General features: G+C 32.7%; 2 protein-coding genes and 1 long non-coding RNA gene across 11 annotated transcripts in view; 2 read left to right on the top strand and 1 right to left on the bottom strand.

Moving 5' to 3' along the window:
- Window positions 1-11627, top strand: part of LOC126921614 (anoctamin-8-like) — a 29346-nt gene extending 17719 nt beyond the window's left edge. For 2 of the 9 annotated variants that reach the window (XM_050733317.1, XM_050733362.1), the window contains 11 exons: window positions 373-558; window positions 705-857; window positions 1768-1903; window positions 2485-2540; window positions 3279-3353; window positions 4058-4369; window positions 5881-6078; window positions 6297-6588; window positions 7381-7692; window positions 7889-8159; window positions 8255-11627. In XM_050733317.1, the coding sequence (XP_050589274.1) occupies window positions 373-558; window positions 705-857; window positions 1768-1903; window positions 2485-2540; window positions 3279-3353; window positions 4058-4369; window positions 5881-6078; window positions 6297-6588; window positions 7381-7692; window positions 7889-8159; window positions 8255-8738 (2475 nt within the window). In that variant the 3' untranslated portion in view covers window positions 8739-11627. The remainder of the gene's footprint in view (window positions 1-372; window positions 559-704; window positions 858-1767; window positions 1904-2484; window positions 2541-3278; window positions 3354-4057; window positions 4370-5880; window positions 6079-6296; window positions 6589-7380; window positions 7693-7888; window positions 8160-8254) is intronic. The other 7 variants (XM_050733352.1, XM_050733345.1, XM_050733336.1 and 4 more) reach the window with 7 other exon arrangements.
- On the bottom strand, window positions 7940-13028 carry LOC126921947 (uncharacterized). Its single transcript, XR_007712601.1, has 2 exons — window positions 12898-13028; window positions 7940-8179 (listed from the first exon to the last, which is right to left on the bottom strand). It is a non-coding gene; the product is annotated as an uncharacterized LOC126921947 (long non-coding RNA).
- LOC126921915 (NADH-quinone oxidoreductase subunit B 2-like) lies at window positions 12938-14348 on the top strand. The gene is made up of 3 exons (XM_050733961.1): window positions 12938-13026; window positions 13462-14013; window positions 14117-14348. Exons 1-3 carry the CDS (start codon window positions 13002-13004, stop codon window positions 14212-14214), a joined length of 675 nt encoding a protein of 224 aa, XP_050589918.1. The 5' UTR covers window positions 12938-13001; the 3' UTR covers window positions 14215-14348.
- Window positions 14349-14462: the final 114 nt, after the last annotated feature.

Below are 14462 nucleotides of genomic sequence, written 5' to 3'. Positions count from 1 at the left end.
TCAAAGCGTTTCTACGAATAAAATTATATTTCTTTTAACCATTTTTAACCACTTTGTCTTTAATTTCTAATTTTACATATTCTTGTGTTTGGAATATGTAATGAGTTATGATAAGTGGAAGTTCAAAAATCCACAGAATACACATAATACGCAAAAATATGTGAAATATAGAAAATGTAGTATTTATTGTAATATTTACTAGATAAAACAGTCTTGTGTCTGGATTCCGCCTTTTCAATTATATTGACAAGGATATGAATTTGCATAAATACCTTCAGCCTAATAACGACTCAGTATAATATTGTAATAAGATTTTATGTAAATGTAGTATTGCATTGTTAACATCTATCTCGTTTTAACTTAATCTTCCAGGTCGGCATCATCGGTAGGAATCAAGCGGTGGAAGACGTAGCGTATGTTCTGTTCTCCGTCTTCAATGTGATCTGGGCCACGGTTTATCTGGAAACCTGGAAAAGAAGGGGCGCCGAATTGGCCTACAGGTGGGGTACTTTGGATCAAAGAGATGACCTACTTGTCGAGCCTAGGCCCTTGTTCACGGTAAGTTTCCTAGTGATCACTAGCGCCACTCTCGCTTTCTTTCACACGTTTTTCGCTTTAAAACATAGTTAATTGAAGTTAGTTGTACTGAGTGTAATTCCAATGCTATGATATCTTTTCCTCTTCTCTCTTTTCCGAAATTGAAGGGCACTTTGGAAACTTCAGCAGTAACAGGGAGATTGGAGCCAACATATCCTAGATGGAAGAGAAACATGTTCCGGTACTTTGTCAGCGTTCCGATTATCGCAGCGTGCTTATTCTTCGTTTTCATTGTGATGATCCTCAGCTTTCAGATACAGGTTCGAGACATTTTTTGTACTTTTAGATAAACAAAAACTTATTGAATATGGAATACTTGATTAAATACATGATTTATTCGACCTATTATATGTTTATCTGAAGTACTTATCCAGAATAAAACTTTAAAGGAAAATGCAGAAGTTTACGATAAGATAGATCTAAACAGATCTAAATTCGTGACACATACTTTAATGTTTTTTTAGATACGTGTTATAGCAAAGAAAATTTTACTTTTGGAGTTCCTTCTAAAGAAGTTTATACAACATAAAACCATTTCTTAATCAGATATTCCTTTCAGCATACATCTGAAAAAGCATAATTTTAGTTCCACTCTTATACATGTATATGTGATATAATGTAGATTCAACACTTCATAGAATAGAAATTTCATCGCTTTCCTAAAATTAAATACTTTTTGAAAACAAAAAAATCTAAAGCAAGATGACATAAATTTCTGTTATTAACAAAAGCATACTATAAATTATAAATTGTGAGTTGTAAAAGTTTATTTAAAAATAACAAATTAGATAGAATAACTTAATCCATTTTTTCCAGCTGACAAATTAAAAATTCCTCCCAACTTCTTATTATTTGAATTCAAGTTTTAATAAATTCCTTCGAAATATTCAAGACATAAATGGAGCGATCAATGGACATTCCCACTAATCACTGAATCTGGCAACGTGCCTGAAGTCGCGCTTGCAAACTTTTCTTACAAAATCCCATCGAGGAACAAAAATGTCCGGGAACAATTTAGTTCTAGAGGCTGAGACGGTATTTCTACCCAACTGTCCAGAACTTGACGTAAAAAAATTCTGCTCTTCTACTTTTTTTCAAACAAAGCTAGATTCTCAATGTTTTACATATACCTATAAATGTATATGGAATACATTTTACAAATGATTACAGGATTGGTGGGACGCTCGTCTCGAATCAAGAGGACACGCATTCTGGTTGAGTTATGTGCCAAAAGTTCTACTGGCGGTAGTGATAGCTTTAATGGACGAAGCTTACTTCAAAGTCGCTGTATGGTTGAACGACATGGGTACGTATAGAACGTCTAGATGCGCCGAACAACGATTATGTACATTATTTTGGTTCCCATAGTATTGCTATCACTCTCATTCTCGACACGATTGATCAGCCGTGTGCGAGATACGATATGCGAGAGTGGATGAATATTTTCTATAAAGTTCCTCACATCGATTTTTGTGTATCTTCACGAGACACATCTGCACGTCTAGTCTTTCTTTTCTTTTTTCTATCAAAAGCCTATAGCATAAATACTTTTCGAATCTTTCCACGGCTTAGCTTCTTCTAGAGATTAATTCAGAACTATGTATAATCCTTGACTAACGAACATGACTTAAACAGATCTATAAAACAGAGTGTTTTTGTATCCTCTTACGTATTATAAAAATAATATCAAACAAACGAGATACATTATATTGTAGATCTTGTTATAATTATATTCCTCTTTCTATTCCACTAATTATTTTCTCAACTTCTTCCTTTTTTGCTTTTTTAATTTTTCTTTTTCTCTCTCCTATTTTTCATTTCTTTACATACTGGAGAGCAGTCATGTTACAGTAGATAGTATTTGTGATTTTTGTGTGTTGGACGCAGAAAACTATCGGCTAGACACCGAGTACGAGAATCATCTGATCTACAAGGTGGCACTGGTAATAAAGAAGAACTCTCCATTCTCAATGATTAGAATTATTATTATTGTATGTTGTACTAGCTGTATTATTGTGTGTCCTCCTCTAACCGAATCATAGAATTTATACCATTTTCGTTTTCTTTATTTTTCCTTCTTTTTTTCTTAAAATTCAACGTTTACATTGATTGATATTGACATTGCTTCTCAACCATGGCGATTCTGGAAAACCTAATACATGTCATTATGAAACATATATCATTCAGTAATTCAAATAATGTTTTAAATATTACTGTAAAGCATGTGCATTTTTTAATGATAAAATACTCACTTATACACTTCAATTCAATCATATACATTCAGTAACAAAAAGAAAATACAATTTTCTTTTAAGATTTCACGCTAAAGAAATATAAAAAATTATCGTTATTATTGCAATGGTAAAATTTTTCAATAAATATAGATTGTTCTATTCTAGACAAATTTAGAGGTGGACCATTAATTATAGTATTAAATAAAAGCTCTTCGGCTTCGATTCGATCAATTGAAAAGTAAAAGTTTGCTCTGGCTGTCTCTGTCGCTGCATGAGAACTCAATACTCTCCTAGACTACTTTCTTGCTTGCGCTTTTTCAAAACATAATTGTTTAATTGTTAGAATATGGCGTGATTTTATATACATGCGCTTATATTTCGTGCATTCTAGTGTGTGTTTAATTCACCACGACAGATAGAGTATACAGAAGAGACTATGTATTTCAGTTTCAGTTTGTAAACTCCTTCCTATCGCTATTTTACATCGCCTTCTACCTACAGGATCAAGAGAGACTTAAAGAGGTAAGGATCCCTTTAATCCCGGTTTTTCCTTCTTCTTCATCTTTTTCTTCTTCTTCTTTCTTTATTCTATCGAAGTTCTTCTTCGGGAATGTCCATAGACAGAGTTTTTAGACAAACTTAGATATCGTCTCGTTTTTTCTATTACGACTTATCTATCCTTGTAAATTCTTGTCTCTGTAATTAGTATCTAGAAGATATTAGATTGTTTTTAATAGAATGCAAACAGGAAAAGTATATAATGGTTAATCATAATCACAATTTAGAAAACAGTGACTCTGAAAAATAAGTAGAATAGATCAGTCAAATGCTAGAACTTAAATTCTAAATATATTTAAATGTATCTTGGAAATTTCTACTCCAAATTAAATGAAACTTCAATAGAATATAAGGTCTTAATTGTGATGAAACAAATAAAAAATAATAAAAATCTGATCTATGAAAAATCCTATATTCTGAAGTTTACTTTAACTCACAATTTAAACAAAAAATTCAAATGAAGGAATATAAAAATTTGTACTTAACAAATTAAAGAGGGTATAGAAAAAAAATACAATTTTAAGAGGTCCAAAAGACCATCTGTATTTTATGTTCTAAAATGTACTCTTCGTTTATTCAAAATTAAAGAAACTAAATTATTAAAAATGTTCGTAAGATTACAAATATTTTTAAAAAACAATAATAAATCTTATTGGTTATGATTTCAGCAATTAGCCGCACTACTGATAGCGCGTCAAGTGATTGGCAATTTAAAAGAGTCCGCGGTGCCGTATCTAATAGAGCAGCTGCGATTGGCTAGACTGAGTTTCGAACTTTTTGGCGCGTTGAGTCCCAGCGAGGCTAGGCCGCCACCTGGCGAGGAAGATGACGAATTACGGAAGAATACGGAGGATAAGAGCGAACGTTCCGATGGCGGAAAATCCAAACAGCCGAGAAACGTCAGCCAGGCCGAATTGGAGAGTTCTCTCTACAGAGTAGGACATCCCACTAATTCTCTACTTAGTGACGTTACGTTCAAGGTTTGAACTAGATTTAGCTAATTTCTTTCGTTTCTGATGCACTCACGCAGTTGCGCACTGAACCTGATTCGCCTTGGTGGGCTTTTTAAACGAGAACTGGAATTAGACAACGAATTGAAAAACTTATAATTACAGTGACTACAAAAAGTGTTTGTACATATTCTTATTTTCTAATGAAACATTTTTTTATTTTCAAAATATTAATTTTTTACCCTCATATGAAAGTATTATTAAATGATATGAGATTTAACATACTTAGTCTTAACTAAGTATTACATAAATGTAATGATAAATAGAATGTATACTTTTTCTAGTTACTCTTTTCTGTATCTCTAAAAGAATAAAATCATTGTATATTTTTTAATTATCCTATTGTCATTGTGTATTCGTTCATTATTATATTGTAATAGATGTTTATATATTTTAGAAGTTGAATAATGAAGTGTGCCAAGGTGGATACAGGTTCTTTTATTGATCACATCATAATACTCTATTTCTCCTTTACGGTATCTTTTTAACGATCCTTCGCTTGCGTGTACAGTCATTCTTCGTTCAATTAATTTTATTTTGGGGGCAATCGAAACATTTGAAAGCGATTCTGGTGATAGAAGAAGAAGGGTAGGATTAAACGGAAGAGGTAGAGCTAATGAATGTTGTCCTGTGTCGTCTGATCGGTTCTTTTTGCAAAATTTTAATGATTTTTTTTTTCCGTTTCCCACTGATTCTGTCGACAACGCACAGGTATCTACTAAAAAGGTAATGTCATCTGATCATCTTACCGTTAAATACTTCATCCTTTCGATTACCGACTGCGCTTATCATCGCATTAAACGATAAAATAGAAAGAAAGGAATGTTATATAAACTGAAATATGTAGTGTCTTTTATAATTCTTTCAACTGAATCAAGCAGTGAATGTTAAAGGAATGTTCTCTATGTGATAAATATATGTTCAATCATTTTTTACTTTTACATTTAAATGACGCCTAGCCACTCATTATATTGGGTTCAATTTTCAGCCTGATTGATTTACAATTCTGAAGTACACTGTAAAAAGCAATAGAGTAATCAAAAGGGTGAATGGAACGACTCACAGCTTGTAACGCTAACTCCATGTTAAGCGCTGGCTTCTTATGTTTTGTTCGAAAAGCATAGTGATCCTTGCACTACCTATGCTAGATACATATATTGTTCACCTAATAGAACATTTTTCTGAATGATATCTCTTAAATTATATGTGTAATTAAAAATTTTGTTGCAGGTTTCTTATCCAAAAGTATATTATATTATATAATATTAATGATATGATGGAATGTACAAGTAGAATAATTATATATGTATTTCAGATAATAAACCTGCAACGAATTGCGCGGGAAACTTAACTAATTATTTACAGTATCACTCTATTTTAAGAGTAATGTACATGTTATAATTATAATGATAATAATAATGATAAGTCTGGCTCTAGAAGATTTCCACAAACGATTTATGCAGAAATATTTCCATTCGCAGTACGACGGAGCATTTTCAGAGCATCTAGAGATGCTGTCACAATTGGGATACGTCTGTCTGTTTTCTTCAGCCTTTCCATTGGCTGCTATGGCGGCGTTACTTGGAAATCTTCTTGAACTACGCGGCGACGCTTTCAAACTCTGCTTCGTCCTTCAAAGACCATTTGGTCGAAGAGTTTCTAATATTGGAACTTGGCAAGTGAGTAGTAAATACATAAATAAATACAGCAAAATTTCATCTATAAAAGTCTCTGTAAAACCATTGTAATTATCATCGTAATTAATAAAAGTTCAATTTACCAAAAGTTATCATAAATAAAATATACTAATATAAAACATACTACTATCAATTACAAAATGTTTATAGAATAATTCAATTTTTAAATAAAAATAACATAAAATTTTTTTATTTATTAGAATGCTATGGAAGCAATGGGCCTGGTCGCGATTTTAGTCAATTGCGCTCTGATCGGGTTAAGCGGGCAGGTGCAACGAATGTTCCCGGAAATGTCGGCCACGCAAACGATCTTGCTGATAGTCGCCCTGGAGCACATTATGCTGGGGATACGATTCATAATAATCTGCGCAATTCCGGATATTCCGCATTGGGTGGCCACGGAAATGGCCAAGGTAGAATTTTTGAGAAGAGAAGCAGTCAGAAGACTGTCGTCTACTCCGTCACCAGAACAACATCCAGCCACAGTGATAGGTAAGTAAACAGTAATATCACGTTTTTAAATGTAACGAGCTATGTAATGTAAGTCTTGTCGCAACATTCTCCTCCTTACTCCGCTTCTTCTCCAACTAGAGACAATTCTCCTGCTTACGGGACCTGATCAGTTTTGAATTCAATGCCTCGCAATGTTTTTAAAATGTTAAGGAATTCCAAAGAATTCCAAGAACTCTGTGGAACCTGAAACAATCAAAAGATGGTGAAGAAAATCTAAGAATAAAAAAAGTTCGTGGAACTTAAGAATCTCTGGAACTATGGGAGAAGTTGGAAAATTCTAAAATTTTTTAAAATTTTCGAAAACTTAAGGGATTCGAAGAATCTAAAAAACTTGAAGAATTCAAAAAACTTAAGGAACTTAGAATAGATCTGAAAAAACTCAAAGAGCTCAAGAAATTCTGTACATTCAAGGAATTAGAGAAACTTTGGTATTCAGAGCTCAAAGAATCCCAAGGAACTCCAGAAAATTGTAGAATTCAAAGAAATTAGAAAATTTTAACTACTCAAAGAACTCAAGAAACCTAAAGTACAATTAAAAAACTCAAAGAACTTTAGAAACTCTGTAAATTTAAGGAATTAAAGAATTAACTTAAAATATTCCCAAAGCTCGAGGAATTCTAAGGAATTTTTAGATAAAATTTTATAAATTCTCGAGCTGACTGTATAATTTTTTATTTCTAATAACAATTATTCACCGACTGATCGGGTAAACACGACGCCCACAATCTCTCGTCCTCCCTCCTACCATCTATTAATTTCGCTCGAACTCAGGGAGATTCGTGGTGAGTCCAGCAGACGGTGAGAACGAAGAACAACAACTAATTTCCGACCGCACCGGAGAAGCAACATCCTCCAGTCTTCCGGATACACCGACCCTAGCGTCGTCCACCCAGACACCCAGTAGTCCCCCGACACCTAGTGCAGCATCCGTGCCAAGGATCTCAGAAACACCTTCCGCAGTCCAGACTCCTGGTAGCGCAGGCAGCAGTGACTTAAGCACCCAATTCTTGACTGAAAACACTATGGGCAGCATTCGTGATATTCACAATTCACCTAGATGCTCTATTCCTGGTGCAGAACGAGGTTCGATAGTTTCTTCTTCTTTTTCCGCCCCCTCCCCCCTTTTTAGGAAACGTTTGATAGAAGGATCTATTATATATATTTAATGTAATATATAGTTTAGTAAGCTTATTTTTAATTTAGTAAACATGAATTTTTTGTTGAATAGATCTTTAATGTTTCCTAACTATATAAAAAACAATTTCTTTTTATTTACAAGTAGGAAGGCGTTCAAGGGAATGGCTTCAGACTGAATCAGAGGCATCGGGTGGAACTGATCACTACAGTCATCACTTAACAATTGGACCTCATGGAGGTGTTGATTGGGTTCGAAGATTAGGTCTCGAAGCTGGTGGTAGGAAGTCCAGCGATTCCGAGATCAGTGGAGCTGGTACGGTTAGTGGAAGCGGGGACGAGTTGACTCTTCACAGGTCCACTGATTGTATCGTCTCAAAAGATCTTGCATCCTCGTCGGACAGTGATCTTCTTAGGTAATCTTACATCTTTTATCCTGAAGTGTAAGATTAAAGAGAATATCTTCTTAAAAATCTAGTGTATCAAACTATACTCATAATTCTGTTTAAAGATCTGCTCCGCCATGGACAGTGGCTCACAGAAACCAAAAGTTCCGATTCTCCCCCGAGAGAGAAAGGGAACGAGAAAAGGCAGAAAAGCAACAGTATCAGCAACATCAGCGAGAGATGCAGGATTACAAACAGCAATCGTCCTATTATGCCGAGAAAGAGAAGGACTCGAGCGGTCTTTCAGACTCAAACAAAACAATTTCAAGTCAGGAGGAGGAGAAACCATCGAAAGAGGACAGGGAAGCGAAGAAGACCAGGGTGAAACAGAGTCTGATGAAGAGAGCCAGGTCTGTGGCGATCTTCTCCTTGAAGCTGAAAGAACGGAGAGCAAGAGAGGCTGAGTTGAAAGCCAAAGTGGCGGAGAAAGAAGCCAGGTGGCAACAACCACAATCGTGCGTCGGTGGCGAGCTCTCTTGCATCCCCATAGAGAAGCTTATATCCGTGGACGACATCGCAGCCATGGAATTACGCAGACTTAATCATTAGTCGCTTGACGTTTCCACTTTCGTTTTACACGCTAACGTAGAAACGTTCGTCTGCGCCAGTGATACTCGCTACGAAACGAGTGTTGTATATGAATTTCGCAGAATCTCTGAAGCCATATCAACAACGTATTTAAAAAGAGAAAAGGGGTTCTGCGAATTAATCGATTTATGACATACGTTCTTATGTAAATATCAAAGGAAAACTAGTAACGCACATAAAAGAAACTGGAAGTTAAATGAAGAACAAAAATGGGGGTAAGGACACTTGTTTATTCCTACAATGAATACTTTTTGTACATTATTTTTTGTACATTTTTGCAAAAATCAATCTTCTCTGTTTACCACTTGAATATGGAACTAATATCAATTGAAATTTTCAATATCATTGTTGAACGAAAACTTGCTCAATTTGGAAGATAATGCTACTCACTGTTTTATCATTCTGAACTATAATGTTGACAACGATGGCGCTGAACTACGATGTACTCGAGCGAGCATTTAATGCAAATGGTTTCAAAGCTTCGAGTATTGACTTTATTTATGTTTTCTAATAGAGAAAGCTCATTTTCTTAAAAATTTTGATTCATTAATATAACAAGATTTCGAGTGAGTATCATTTGCGCAAGTGAACCATGTGCACCGAAAGGCTCATAAGAATTTCTAAAAATGTTTAAGAAATCATTAAGGAGATATGACCGTTATGTATCATCTAGAGTCGTGATTCTAAGAGAATCATTAATGAAAATGAATAAAAGAACGGCGCACAAAGTAAATTGAAAATTTTAGACAAGGTTCTATAGAAATTCTAGATTATCATCCTTTTAAAATCACAATTTTTGGTAGATTAGTCGATACCTCAGTATTGTAGATCGTAAACTTCAGAACGATTTGTGCCATACTATATGGAAATTGTTTCTGACTTCCTTGAAATTTCATCATCTTAAAACATATAAAAGGAATAATTACAAATATTCTGCCTATATTGATTGTTTTGGATTGAAAATAAGATACAATCGGGGATAAAAATAAGTGAAAATGTGGCGGAAGTAGGTATCAATGAAGTTTAATCGAACTAGTACTAGTGTTATATGTATATAAGTTTTATTTATTATATATACATATATTACATAAATTACTTAGTAAATTAATTTACACTTTTCTGTAAACAAGCCGTATTTAACGAAACTTTGTTGATATCTATCTCCACTATCTGCCCATCTATTTTTGTTGCCAACTGTATGTGTAAACATATACATTTTCCCCTTTAATATGGTTTTATATTATGTTAAATTGTTCTTATAATTTGCAAATACTACTTTGTAAATCTTATATTAACTCTATAAAAAAGATAAAAAGGCAAAAGAAAGAAAAAATTGAAAACAATTTTGAAGGATACGCGATAATGTTACAAGAAAGTCACCTGCGCACAAATGCGTGCAGGATTTTAACTCATAACATATGCGCAGGAAAAATATTAGAATTTAAAGTTTTTCTATATTTTTGGGATGTTTCAATAAAATTCTCGTGATAATTAGTTCGTTACTTGAAATTAAGTTTAGATACGTTTTAAAATGACCATTCTAAAATGGGTTACCTATCAATTTTAAAAAGGAACATTACATTATAAAAACTGGCGTCGAATAATCGACTGGAAATGAGAGTTTAAGATGCATAGAAAGAAACACTGTTACGACATTTGTAAATTATTTAGGCAGCTGCTGTTGATAGCGGAAGCCATTCATATATCTGACTCGAAACTTAAAGAAATAACAAATGATCCTATTGTTGTTGCTGAAATATAAGTTGTTAATTATATGTTACCTAGATGTTTATGAGTTAATGAATTTTCGCTAAATAGTTCTCTACGAGGTCTCTATATGATACAACGTACAAATGCACACAGAGTTCATACACGCCTACGATTAACTCCTTGCCTTATGACTTATTTTTTAACTAATCTCATTCAAATTTACTATGTTGTTTTAAATGAAAATGTTGTTTCTACAAATGAAACTTTAACCGCACGTAATTTCTTTAAAACATTTCGGACTTAATCAGAGTAACATCCACGTGATTCAATGTAGCTAAACTCAGGTTCAAACATAATTTTCTATTTATTACTAGACTGAGGATTCTTATGTAAATTCATATGTTCGCAGACCTAATTAAACAAATAGAATCTAAGAAGAAATTTATTTTTTCCACTCAGTATTATAATAAGCATTATCTTTTAAATATTTTGTATATTTTTGAATATCATGTGCATTTTTGGACTTTTTAATTTCCTATAAATGCATAAAAATTCGCGGTCTATTATAATTCGATAATCGGTAAGTTATGAAAATGATTTTGTATACGATATAAGGCAAGTAGTTAAACAAAAAATAATTAAATGCAGTTTTCGTTCAACGAAGCACGATACACTTGTAAAATGTAAAGAAAAATTTTGTTTTACCGTTCGATCGAGATAAATCGGTGAGATAAAACAGGAGCCTTAGGTAAAAAAATTACTATGAATGAAATTAGCTGGGTTGGTAAGCGACAAATAGTAGGGACCGTTTTTGTATATAGGGAATTGTTTACGTTTACAAAGCAACGCGAATAGTGAAAAAATTTGGTTCTATGGCCTAGTTAAAGTCCCCGTCCGTTTGCTAAAGTAGGCAGTCGTTCACATGTGAGGCACTTTTTAACAACCTTACGTTTCGACTTTTTAACGACCACCATTGAGTAAATAAGTAGTGTTGTGATTAGGTATATGCGTCGACATACAAGCACTGTTGAAGCAAACAAGAAAAATCAGTATCGCATTATACTTTAGCGTGCCCTTTGGGAACTGCAAGACTAGAAAAACGTCGCGAAGTCGATAGATTAGCCGCTTTCGTAAGGCGAAGTTTAAGGGAAAAAATATCAGCGGAAAGCATCTGTGTTTCTTAGATGTTTTGTATAAAACAGAAACTGAGCCAATAAAAACATTCTACGAAAAAATGATGTTTTGTTCATTTATATTTTTTCCTAACACAAATATATAACTATAACTATATATAACATTTATAACTATATAACTATTATCATGGTATTATAACTATAATCTGGTATAAGTAAAACAGATAATTTTTCTTTTAAAAAATTTTAAAGTATCAAAGAATTAGTTCTCAAAAATCACGATTCGGTTAGGAAAGTAGATCTTACTGAATAGAAATATGAATGTTAAAAAGAAAGTGAAATGATTTAAAACATTGCAAATCTTGTTAAATATCTGTTAATTGCTGTAGTTATTTATCTGTATAATAAAACGAAATTATATTGTATTCAACAATGAGATTCTTTCGGGAAAGTTATTGTTAATGAAAGTATAGCTCAGATTTCAGTCCTCTGGTGGTAAGATTGCAATCTGTTGAAAATAGATCCTTCGATCTTTTTGTTCATCTAATCAAATCAACTGATTTATTTACATATCAAATATTCAGTAACTTCTAATAATTTTAAGATCTTTTTAATTGGAAAAATGTTGTTTTGAAGCTTTCTCTTTAATAATCTATTCTCTTGTTAAGAGGCTTGAACAGCTGCTGATGCATGTATTTACTTACTAACTGTATTAATTGAAAAACTTGGAACTGACTGATGCGATCGCTGTGTTTTAAATAACTTTTTTAAGATTGAATTAAACGACTTAAGTTTTTTTGAGAAATTAGACGAATTAGTTTACTACATGCACTCTCGAAAATTTTTTGAGAAAATTGCAACTTTTTTGCCTAAGCTTGTAATGCAAATTTAAACAATACGTTTTATAGATTTATATCAGTTATATATACATGCTGAAAATGTCATCGATTAAAATAAAATAAAAAATCGATTAATATTGCTATGATCTACAAGTGGTTAAAAATATTGAAAATCGCAGTTCTTACAATATTCGACCTATCTGTAATAAATCTACATCTTTCAATGCCTGACGCTTGTTTCTGCATGTCATATCTTTATTAGAAAATATATTATGTTTTATGAACACAACCTATAAATTAAAAAAACTCAATATATCTTTTGAGGTTAATTAGGTAAATATATCTGTTGCCACTTAATCAACTATATTAGGTTTAACAGCTCAATTTATATTACGGTTATATATTTATACATTTCTTATTTCTATAGTAAATACATACCATGGTACCATACATATAACGCTTTGAGATATATTTACAGCGCAGAATCGCAGTGTAACAGACAACTGCGTGACGGGAGGGTGTTGTAGACTGTAGGGTGAAAGATGTTGCGCAGTATTATGTTATCGCGTAAGTTTACAATTCTTTTCAAAATATCTTCGATTGTTTTCAGTAATTAAGTAAAATAATGACAAGCGCATATTGTAACATTATAGCATTTCATCACTTGGAAGAAATTCTACTCTAAATATACTAATATGTTTCATATATATTTACGTTTAATTTTATGGCTCATTCTCTCTAATAGTTTGTATTGCATAAGATCTAGCAATTACAACTAAATTAGCTTTATTTTCTTACACTGAGGTATAGGTGGCATTTTCAAATTCTATTGTAACACTTTTCATAACCTCACGTATCAACAAAAATTTCCAATAATAATAAAAAATTTATCTTTTACAAAAATTGTGACTTATGTAACAGATAAATTTTCATAAATGTAAATATATTATAAATTAAATCACATATTAAAAAAATTAATATGAATAAATATTTTCTTTTCAGCCTCTTTTAATCAGGGCTTAGCATCCCTGATACGCAATAACATTGCTTTATCAGGATGTCCTGGAACTTTAGTCAATCAAGCCAAACATATGGCCACAGATGCAGTTGTGCAAGAAAGTGGACCTTCCTTGCCACAAAAAGTAAAAAGGAAGCCCTATAGTCCTTTTCAAGATACCAACAATATGGCTGAATATGCAGTAGCACGATTAGATGATCTTATAAATTGGGGTCGCAAAGGATCACTATGGCCTCTTACATTTGGTCTAGCCTGTTGCGCAGTTGAAATGATGCATATTGCAGCTCCAAGATACGATATGGACAGATATGGAGTTGTATTTAGAGCCTCTCCAAGACAAGCTGATGTTATTATTGTTGCTGGTACTCTCACAAATAAAATGGCACCTGCATTGAGAAGAGTGTATGATCAAATGCCCGAACCCCGATGGGTCATTTCAATGGGAAGCTGTGCCAATGGTGGTGGTTATTATCATTACAGTTATTCTGTTGTCAGAGGATGTGATAGGATTTTGCCTGTGGACATATATGTACCAGGTAATATTTGATGTAACATTCGTAAAAAGCTTAATGTTATGTCTTAGGCTTAATCTTCTATCTTAGTAGAAAATTGTTATATATATATTTAAACACATTTCAGGATGTCCCCCAACAGCAGAAGCTTTAATGTATGGCATCCTTCAATTGCAGAAGAAAGTGAAACGTATGAAACATGTACAGTTATGGTACAGAAAATAATGTAAATGTACGTAATAATTGTAATAGATTATATATACATGTTGGTATTATAATATAAAATATGATATAAGAAATAAAACTATAAATTATTTTAAATAATAGTTAAAAATTAATAAATCACTGTTTTAAAATGACTAATTTATTATACAACCATGTCTTTTCCTAAGATTTGTTTATTTTTATGGATTTTTTATCATCATGTACAACCACCAAAAATACATATAAATACTATAAATAAAGAACTCAAA

The sequence above is a fragment of the Bombus affinis genome, chromosome 1, assembly GCF_024516045.1.
Source record: "Bombus affinis isolate iyBomAffi1 chromosome 1, iyBomAffi1.2, whole genome shotgun sequence".
NCBI classification, from domain to species: Eukaryota; Metazoa; Arthropoda; class Insecta; order Hymenoptera; family Apidae; genus Bombus; species Bombus affinis.
Note: the sequence above shows the minus strand (reverse complement) of the source record. Positions and strands in the feature narration are given on the sequence as shown.

Bases quoted from the DNA above. Each gene is read 5' to 3' on its own strand.
- LOC126921915 (XM_050733961.1), top strand. From the start codon at position 13,002: ATGTTGCGCAGTATTATGTTATCGC. The intron at 13,027-13,461 runs GTAAGTTTACAA...TTTTCTTTTCAG, and splicing joins GCGCAGTATTATGTTATCGC to CCTCTTTTAATCAGGGCTTA. The intron at 14,014-14,116 runs GTAATATTTGAT...AACACATTTCAG, and splicing joins TGTGGACATATATGTACCAG to GATGTCCCCCAACAGCAGAA.